The 10,814-nt window shown below is 31.1% G+C and overlaps 1 protein-coding gene and 3 non-coding genes across 5 annotated transcripts; 3 read left to right on the top strand and 1 right to left on the bottom strand.

Annotated features, from left to right (window-relative positions):
- The first annotated feature begins 627 nt into the window (after positions 1 to 627).
- Trnag-ucc (transfer RNA glycine (anticodon UCC)) lies at positions 628 to 699 on the top strand. Its single transcript has one exon. It is a non-coding gene; the product is annotated as a tRNA-Gly (tRNA).
- A 98-nt stretch (positions 700 to 797) lies between these two features.
- On the top strand, positions 798 to 869 carry Trnag-ucc (transfer RNA glycine (anticodon UCC)). Its single transcript has one exon. It is a non-coding gene; the product is annotated as a tRNA-Gly (tRNA).
- A 425-nt stretch (positions 870 to 1,294) lies between these two features.
- Trnae-cuc (transfer RNA glutamic acid (anticodon CUC)) lies at positions 1,295 to 1,366 on the bottom strand. The gene has a single exon. It is a non-coding gene; the product is annotated as a tRNA-Glu (tRNA).
- A 502-nt stretch (positions 1,367 to 1,868) lies between these two features.
- LOC143352871 (apoptosome protein Dark) lies at positions 1,869 to 10,694 on the top strand. 2 transcript variants are annotated; one of them, XM_076785810.1, is made up of 12 exons: positions 1,869 to 2,008; positions 2,652 to 2,866; positions 2,950 to 3,124; positions 3,402 to 3,530; positions 3,606 to 3,920; positions 4,007 to 4,242; positions 4,319 to 4,448; positions 4,552 to 5,634; positions 5,708 to 5,760; positions 5,850 to 6,723; positions 6,815 to 7,219; positions 7,296 to 10,694. In XM_076785810.1, exons 2-12 carry the CDS (start codon positions 2,679 to 2,681, stop codon positions 7,809 to 7,811), a joined length of 4,104 nt encoding a protein of 1,367 aa, XP_076641925.1. In that variant the 5' UTR covers positions 1,869 to 2,008; positions 2,652 to 2,678; the 3' UTR covers positions 7,812 to 10,694. The 2 variants fall into 2 exon arrangements, with proteins under 2 accessions (XP_076641925.1, XP_076641924.1); XM_076785809.1 differs by having other exon boundaries at positions 3,393 to 3,530.
- The last annotated feature ends 120 nt before the right edge of the window (positions 10,695 to 10,814 follow it).

Here is a 10,814-nt window from a genome sequence, read left to right as displayed (position 1 = left end):
AAAATTTTAAATTAAATCCTTCCATTAAAAATTGATTTTGATTAACTTTTAACTTAACTTTTAATTATCCGTCTCTAGTGTAATTTCGCGCGCTATACGTGAATAGCTATACAAAATAGTTACAGTAGAACTGTTGAGACGCAACGCAATGCGAGACCCATGAAAGGGTCTCTTCCAAACACTTCGACCACCCGACTAGAGGCAATAAATTAGCCTAAGAGTCGAAGGCTCTTGAGCCCGAAGCGACGGGACTCCTCCCATTTTTTTTCTGCGACTTTCCGCCGCCATAACATTAACAATTTAAGACAGCATCTGGACCACTTCTAACACCCCCAATTTTCTCCCACTACTCTTTACCACCTCCACCACCAATTTCACATCCCTTAGAAACCATCTCTGCGTGCGAGTCTTCAGTCTTCAGCTAGTCTTCATTTAAGCCACAACTTTGTACAATCGATATAATTAAACTAAGAGTTATTGTTACCAACAAGTTGTCCAATTTCTGACCAGGAGTGACAGATGTGAGAAAAGTCGAATTTACTGATCATTTCCATCTACGCACGTACAAGAACAGTTCCTGATAGCGTGTCAGCCTTACTACTCGGTAAGGAGAAACAGATCTCAACTGCGATGGTGGTGTAATGGTCAGCATAGTTGCCTTCCAAGCAGTTGATCCGGGTTCGATTCCCGGCCATCGCAGTGGATTTATTTTTTCGTCTGCGATTGCGTGCTTTTACTTCAGAAATGATTTATACAATAATTCTTATATACCTATTTAAAATTACTGGAATCAAACTGCGATGGTGGTGTAATGGTCAGCATAGTTGCCTTCCAAGCAGTTGATCCGGGTTCGATTCCCGGCCATCGCAGTGACTTTATTTTGGTCACAATTAAATCCATATTATTACTTCGGAATTAATTGATATACCTCTACTGTATTTCTCGAACAAAACTGCCGTCTACATCAGACAATATTTAATCGGAACATTCATATTTTCAGCTATCATCGGAATCAACAATTTTTTGTCTTTGTTACAGCGTGTGTACAAGTTATCCTGGCCTGACACCGATAGACTAAATTAGTTTATTTTTCACATAAAAATTCAAAATAAATTTTATATAAACATCTACAATAAATGTTTTGCTGTATACTTATAACCGAGTAAATATTACACACTATGTATATGTATTATAATATATTGTAGATACTTTTTCACAATTTTTTTTTATGAATATATGGATGTATTAAAATGCACACATTATTGACTAAATAAATAAAAATCAAAAAGAAATTTTCCGGTACCGGGAATCGAACCCGAGCCTCCTGGGTGAGAGCCAGGTATCCTAGCCACTAGACCATACCGGAGTCGATTGGAAGAACTTTTTAGAATGTTCCATACAAGGTATTAATATTCCCAGTTTAATTAAAAATAAAAGATATGGTCTACAATTACAAAAAGTTATATAAAAATATAATTATATAAAAATCTGATAGCAAAAGTTTCCAGGTATTATCTTTTCCGACTGATCTGCCATGTTTGTCTCCTGTATTAAAAATGTTTCAACTTCTTTCCGATGACGTCCTGTTAATTTTAGAAGCGCCAATTTCGTAAATGTATAATAGTTGGATAAGCTTTCATTTAAGTATACAGAATCTCATTTTTAATTGAGAAAATGTATATATGTTGTACAATTAGGTAATGATAAAACCTAAAAATGGCGCGATCTCTCATGAAACAATAGTTGTTTCTAGAAATAAAGAAATGGCGGGAAAATTGCCTCGTATGATACTGAAATCCAATCACGTTCGAATTTGGTTGGTTGATTTGACAACAGTGGCAACAGTGCATTCTGACTCATCGCGACGCAAGTACAATCAGTTGCTTTCCTAATGGCGAGCGATGAACGTGAATGAGATTTGTGTACTGGGACAATTATAGAGGTTTTTAAACAAAGGCCTCGCAGAAAGCAGAGGTTCCGCGTAATTTTAGTGAGTAACATCAATAAGGTAAGGGTCGATTTGACCACTTTGCCATTTATCCAAAGACTACGGAATTGTTTGCGAACTTTGTTTCAGAGTCATTGACCGCAGTGTATATATATTTTTTGAAATTGATCATCTACATACGTGCAATTATCTTATATATATATACTGTATTGTACATAAACGACCTTGTTATTGTCATTCAATAAAAACCTGTTGCACTAAAAAATGTATATAAATTCAAGTAACAATGAACCTTCTCTCTTCTATTGTTTTACATTAATAATACCTTGTTCAAAATTTTAATTGTACATGACCGTATATATCCATTAAAAGTCGACTTAACAAATTTATTAATAGATTATAAAATAGTCCAGTTACACAGTTTTCCATGATTTTTATTTACTGTTTTAATTTTGGATGGGATGCACTACTATAAATTGTGTTTAGTGAAATCTACATATCAGACGATAAATAATTTTAAGTAGTATATTCGTAGGATTCTCAGCATTACAGAAATTACCTGAAGGGGACTAGAAAAAGTGTAAAATTTTTTAATACATTTATTTTTCGTGAAGTGACAGATTCTTTTAAAAAATGTGGTAACCACATCTATGTACACTATTTACGAACTATTTTGCTACAGTAGCTGCTTCTTTTTTTATAGACTTTACAGCATGTGGAAATCATAAAAATGGATAGGTTACATAAAAACATCCTTAAAGAGCTACGTTCAAATATAGTTATTGATGTGGACATATTTAATGGTATAATACAACCATTACAATCAGAATACATATTGTCCAAAGAAGATGTGGCAAACATCGAAGCTGGCATTAATAAACAAGAACGAGCTGAAATCTTGTTGGATATACTTCCAAGGTATGAACGGAATCCATAATTGTATGATGAAACTAACTTATAAAGATATAGATATTAAATGAATATTATGTTGTATTTTATAGTCGAGGAGCCGATGCCTTTGATAAGTTTCGTCAGTCCTTACGACATCATTATGAATGGATAAGCTTAGAGATGGACCAACGAGAAGAAAATGGAAAGACTGTGACCGATATTAAGTACGTCAGCCCACCAAATCTTCCACCACTTTCACCTTTAACTGTGAGCAGAGAACAAAAGGTACGGCACACAAATAAATCAAATATTGTAAATATAATTAGCACAGATAACGAAATATATGATCTTTTTATTAAAATTTTGTATGTATATGTATTGAAGTATAGATAAAAAAATGCATCAACAATTAAGTTTTTTACTATTTTATGTGTATGCTTATGGATATGAATCATGTAAGTTAAAAAAAAGTTGTTAAATATTTTACAATATTAATACTGTACATTTGAAATATATATATATAAAAAGTTAAATTAATGCACTCTATTTATAGATTGAACAGTTGAAATATCATCTGGAAAAATTGAAACCAAATGAATACGTTGTACTTCATGGAATAAAAGGATTTGGTAAATCATGTTTAACAGCTAGTACATTAAAGGATACAAAATTCGTAAGAAATACATTTAATGTAGGTTCATTTTACAAAAGATTTCAAACAAAAAATTAGATTTTCAATATGAACTAATTGGTAAACTCCTTTTAGAATGAAATTTACTGGCTCAAATTTGGATACACGTGTTCGGTAGACGAAGAAATATTAATTCAATTAAATAAATTGTACCATCAAGTTAAGAACATGGAAATGTTACCTGAGACGTTAAAACCTGAATCTCTAAAAAATTCATTGATTCATTTTTTAAAACATCACTTTGCTCAAGAAAAAAATTCTCATGCATTATTAATTTTAGATGATGTTTGCAATAGTAAAATAATTAAAGTATTTGATTTTGAATGTAAAACGTTAGTAACAACTGCTGATCTAGATATTGTGTGGGATAAACGGCCTTCCGTAATTGAGGTAAATTGTAATCACAGGTATTTTTACCTTCATACTACAAATACTAAAGATAACCAATGTGCTTATAACAAAGTATGTTCTTGTAGATGAGTGATGGCTTCACAGAAGCAGAAACTTTAGGTCTTTTTGCTAAAGTATTAGGTACAGAAGTGGATAAACTTCCTTTAGAAGCAAAACGAATTCATTCTGAATGCAAAGGAATGCCTTTATTAATAGCTATGTTCTCTGCTCAATTTGAAGAATTCAAACACGACATGAAATTACGACCAGATAGATGGAGATATTACTTAAATTCCTTGAAAAATAAAGATGTAGAAAATCGGTACGTTTTAAGTATGTAAGAACTTTAATTACATGTACTTGAGTAAAATAATTCTTTCAGTTTTAATTATTTTCAGCGTTATTAAAAAATTTCTAGAAAAACAAGAAGTCATCTTTAATATGTGCATAGAACAATTGCCTGATGAAATGAAAAAACATTATCAGGAATTAGTCATTTTTAGAGAAGATATCAATATAACACCTCAGGTAAAATGTCTGACTTTTTGTATACTGTATACTTACTACAAATAACCCAAAATTATATATTACAATTTATGTATTGTACCCTTGTGCTTTATTTACTTTATAGACATTGGAAATTCTTTGGGATGAGCAGGTTCATCGAGTTGAAGAAATGATGCTCGAACTATGTCACAAATCATTAGCTGCCAAACAATGGAACAATGAACTGCGTAGTTACATATATGGTGTGCATGACTTATTACTTTGCCATTTGCGAAAAAAAATTTCTGAGGATAAATTAACGCAAATGCATAAATCATTAATTGAAAAATATCGCAAAAAATGCAATGGTGATTTTTCAAAACTACCAGCAGATAATTATAGTTACTCATACATTGGATATCACTTGAAAGAAGCAAAATTATATGACGAATTTCCTAAAATATATTTGAATTTTGATTTTATTCAGGCAACAATAATTCATAGTGGTTTAACTAACTTGTTAATTGATTTGGACAACTACAGAGAGTACGTTACTAGAAATTCTGATCCATTGTTGGATATGCATCTGACTGACCTTGAAAGGTTCTTAAAAGAACAAGCAGGTGTCATAGCAAAATATAGATACAAAAAATGTCTGGATATAGTACAAGTTGCTATGAATCATCCTTATGAAGGATTTGTTAAAGATACTGCCATGAAACTTGCAAAAGAGAGGTCTAAAAATTTATACCTTCTTCACAAGAAAAGAATGGGACAAATGCATATACCATGGAGCGAAGAGATGTTGACAGAAATTTGTACAACTTGTTTTGCAAATGATCCAGATCTAATTTTGGTTGGAAACGGAACTGGTGAAATATTTTTGTGTAATAGTATTTCCAAAGGACGAAAGACCTTCAGTGGGCACGACAGAAGCCGTAGAATAAAGAAAATTGTTGTATCTACTGAACGTGACTGCTTTCTATCATTAGATGATCACGGTATAGTTAAACTTTTTAGACTTGATGATGATGAAGATTATGATGAAAACAATCTTGTTCTAAGTCCAAAACGAAAACAATCTTATTGGAGTGAAATTTTTACCAGTGAGGTTCCTCACGACGACAGTTCAAAAGTATTCTTTATTGATGGTGAAATAATACTGGATATGACATTTGCGCAGAATAATAATTATATTGCAGTTTGTACAAACAAGGGAACTATAAAGGTATAAACGCTTGTTCATATAAGAACTGTATTTTAATTTAAGTAAGCAGGATAAAATATTATTCTTATTGTAGGTCTGGGATCGTGATGGACATATAATATCAACCCACACACATCATTTCGATAGGTTAGTTACTTTTCACTTATTATGTGTATATTGCATAACCTATATCGTGTTTTACATTTTTCACAACAATGTTATTAAAATTGTTACAGTCAGCTAAAAAGCATAGTATCTTCGGAAGGAAGTAACTTGCTACATATAATGGATGAAACAAATGGAGTTTTAATATCATATCGTAGATATAGTTCGGAATATAAATATTTATCACAGTACAATCCAGGTTTGCAAAACAAAAAGATCATATTCTTCTGTAACGAGCCAGAACAAAATAATTCATTATTCATTGTTACCGAGGATAAAGCTGTACACTTAAAATGGTTTCAATTAAGCAATGATCATAGCTACGATCAAATGCACAGCTACAAAAAACAAATCAGAGCAAGCGTTGACAATGAAAACACAGTTTTCGTTTGCGGTGCTTTAACATATGATGGCCAGTACCTGATTTTGGCGGATTCTAGTGGTTTTATAAACATATGGAAAGCAGATGTTGGACAGCAACCAATAGCTACGTATAAAAGTCGTGTATCGTCTTTGGACACTTACTGGTTAAAGGAAGAAGGATATCATATTATTTGTGGTTGTGAAAACCAGTCACTTCACAAGTGGATACTTCCAGTAGAAGGAATTAGCAAATCAATGAAAAAACCTTTATTCGATGCAGCAGTGCAACCACTATATGAATCAGATACTATTATCACAGAAACATTCTCGAATACTGTTGTTACATTAGTTGGTGATAAGATAGTAGCAGAATCTAAACCAGTTAATGGAAAAATAACTAATTTAATTCTTTCATCTGATAGATCGAAAATAGTATTTGTTACAGATGAAGGCATTGTCACCTTATTTGATATTGACCAAAAAGAAACCATAAATGTCTTGAAAAATACAGAATTAATAAAAATGATTAATATACAAAACAAAGATGTAATAATCTGTAGAGAAAAAGATAATCATTTGAGGGTGAGAAATTTTCTATATTAAGAACTAATAACCATAATTAACGTACTATCTTTTAACGTATTTTCGTAAATTTATATTTAATGATTTATAGGTATGGCAAAATAAAGATGTAACATATTTAGTTGAAAATACAGGATTCGTTATTTCAATTCACGAAATAAATGAAAAATGTATTGTAACAGTAACAAGAAGTGGCATAATCACACTTTGGATTATCAATGGTACAAACTGGTTACGAATAGATAGAGTAACCATTGGAGGCTCAGACACAATCACTACTTTCAGTTGTTTAAGTCATGGGAAAGCTATTTTGGCTGTGTTGAATGAAAATGGGGATGTAGTTTTATATACACTACAAGAAGATACAATAACGCTACCAGTGTGTATAAGATTAAGTGACTATTATAGAAAAAAGTATACGCAGAAATTAACATGCTGTGAAATTTCACAAAAAGAAAAGTATTTGGCTATTGGTTGCGGAAATGGAGATATTTCTGTAAGCTACTATTAAACATTTTGCTATTCCAAGAAGTATATGACAAATGCTATATTATCTTATTATTGATTTTCAGATTATTAATATATCTTTAAAAGTGGAAGAACATAAACTATGTTTTCATACAACTCCTATTACTCAATTGTATTGGGCACCTTCTGCAGTTGATCTCCCTGTTTTGCTCTCTGTAAATTCTGACGAACTGGTATGGTGGAACATTACCTTGGACACACATGGGGATAAGCAAACTAAGAGAAGAAAACAAAAACTACGTCCTAGTTGCAGTTTTACATTAGACAACAAACGTTCAACTAATAACTTGTATATGTCTTCCAGTCAAAGTGCAGACTCGAATTTCTACAGTGCACAACAACAGTTAGAAGATAATACTACCACGAATGGAGTATCTAATGTAAGCAAGTACTGGAAACTTAAAGAAGGTAAAGATACAAAGCAACCGGCACTATTAGCCGCAGTAGAATTAGCATCGAATTTTCTTGCAAAAGTCTGCGTATCTCCAGATTTCACAAAGTTCGTAACAGTTGACATGTATGGGTCAATTAGTACCTTTTCAATACATGGATACACTTAATAATAGCTGTTTTAAATAATAATTCTTATAATTGAATCTTAAACCTGGATAATGTTGAACTAAAATCAGCTGAAGACATTATCTAGAGTAATAGTATATATTATTACGTAAAGTTTATTTATATTTAACCTTGATGTCAATTTGAAGTTTGTGAATCATGGATACAGCTATAGTTAAATCAAGACGAAACAAGTTTAAGTTAAAAGATAAGTATATTATTACACAACTATTACCGACTGAAGCTCAAGACTACATATGAAAAATATGTACATTTTATAATAGTACTACTGTCTCCACTGCCACTTGCATTTACCAGTAAACGAAAGGATCTCTTATTTTCACATATTTTTATAACTATGCAAAACCATAATAGTTCCATGTATAACTGCTCTTTTTATACAGTTCTCTTTAAAACAAATTTTCTCACCGTTTTACAATCTATTCATCTACATACTCTACATCTACATACAGACAAACAATTTTTATCAAGTTGCTAAACATATTTTTCAAACATTTTATTCAATTTCACTTTTATACAAATATTTTTTTATTTACATTGAAGAATTATTACATATATATATATGACAATTTAGTATTATGATTTACGCATGTATGTATATATATATATATATATACATATATATATGTGTGTATATTTTAAATATTACAATAGATAAAAAATAATCCTCGGATCTTGAGAAGTAAATCACAAAAAATTGTATTATATACAGGATTAATAGCTAAGATATTTAAATTGCATTAAAGTGCAAAACGAACAAATTATTTAATTAGTAAATTGTAAATTGTACTGATATGGAAGACTTATTTTCTTTTTAAGTTTACTAATATAACATCATAACTGAAAAGACAAAAAATAACTTAACTCAGTGTAGATTAGGTACTTATAAGTTTAACGATTATTTGATTTAATGACTCATAAGTATAATCAATTTGTATCGTTATGTATATTCAAAATTTACAATCAATGTTAAAACTTTTGTCAATTGTTGATATTTTACAAATTATCAAAAGCTTCCATATCGTTAAATTTCATTCGTTAGTAAGCTAGTAAATGAATGATATGTTTATCGTTATTTTGATAGTACCATTACTATTACTATGTGCCTTAAGTATATTATACATATATTTAAAAGGAAGTGAAAATTTGTTCATAAACTGTGGTATACTTTTAGTATGTGTATATATACTAATTCTACCTTTAACTATCATCGTACAATATGGCGTTCCTTAGATAATATTTACCTTACTCATTTAGCTCATATAAAAAATGTGAAACTAAAACAATTTTAAACATTTCGGCAGCATCACATTACGGTACCTTAATGAGCAAATCAACTACTATACCTTCTACATTCTGAAAATTTCTTGTATGTAGAACACTTACGTATGCATTGATATTTTCGACTTTATTCAATTTATTCGATCTCGTATTACATTATCTATTCTGAACGTTCAAGTGCAACAAAAGCATCAAAAAATAAAAGAACGATATGATAAAGGAGAAATAATATATCCTTGCAGGTGTTTTATAAGAAGTAGATAAAACATTACAGATTTGTTATAAACACGTATTCGTGTAATCAGATGTGGTTTTAACACGTTGAATGCCACGTCACCCATATGTGGCTGACGGAATAATTTGTGCAGGTTTTAAAATGAATTTTTACGTTGATATATTCATTGTACTGAACTTGATTAGGATCTGTAACATGCAAGAAAGTTGGAGGATTACTCAGTATAATACATTTAATTTTTTGCAATTTTTACTTCATTAAATAACTTACTTTGATTTTATGGAATTTTTCGGGTTTCTAGTTTGGCGTTCAAAGTGTTAACCATGTCAAAGCATTTATAAATATTGTGATATGTGGAATACATATGCTCAATATGTATTCGTCAACTGCGGTGCAATGTATGAGAGATGTAAACAATACCAATATGCTCGATTGCGCTAGCCAAACCTATGTATTTGTGTAAAAAATAAGATATGTTTGCAATCTCTCGTCGAGCTCAATTTTTAATAGCATTTATTGTATTTTTTTTTTCAATTTATGTATTTTACTCAATGTCATAAAAGGAGAATGTACACATTTTAATTGCAATAAAGCCATGTACATAAATACACCTCCCATGCTTCGTTCCCACGAGATCAACGGACGGAAGCCGGAATTGCATTTGCAAGAGCACGCTTCCGTTGACAATCGCACGTGGTTAATACATTGATTGGAACGTCTGATCTTGCGATCTCCGATTTGGCACAGTACTCTATGTCCAAATTTATCCTCTAGGTCAATGTCGATTATCGCGTAGCAGCATGTTTATTGATAGTATCGACACCAGTAAATTTCTAGCCGTATTTTCCTTAATATAATTACCAAAGGATTTTCTATTAGGAATACGCGAATATAGCGAAAATAGATTGGTAACGAACTAGGCGTTGAAAAATATTATCAACAAAATTTTGTTCTGTTGTATCATACGCGTATCATAAAATCAAATACAACAAAACGTTTCAAAAATACATCATATTAAAATACAATACACTTGAAAGTGTATTGCCAAAAATAAAAAGCACACTTCAACTTCATTCAAAGAGACACGATACGTATGATACATAAACGGGAAAATAATCTTATATATCAATTTTGATGATCTAATTTATAAATATAGATACGTTCCCGTATCGTAATGATTGAGCTATGCGTTGTGAATTTGATTGATGAAGATGATAACAGAGATTCCCGCTCTGATGATAAGATTCCAAGATTTAAAATTTTCCAAACTATCCGCAGACATTCGATTGTTATTTGACCAATGCAAAATTGAAAATAACAATCGTCGAAGACATTTTTCAACCGTGAATATTCTCGCGCTGATTACTGTATCGTTGTTACATTTAAAAATCAATCTATGCGCGAGCATGTACGTTCAACAATGCCTTAAATAGTTTATCGTTATGTGCGCATGTGAGGGCGCGCGCGA

Source organism: Halictus rubicundus, chromosome 3 (genome assembly GCF_050948215.1).
Source record: "Halictus rubicundus isolate RS-2024b chromosome 3, iyHalRubi1_principal, whole genome shotgun sequence".
NCBI lineage: Eukaryota > Metazoa > Arthropoda > Insecta > Hymenoptera > Halictidae > Halictus > Halictus rubicundus.
This window is presented reverse-complemented; position numbering and strand designations above follow the sequence as displayed.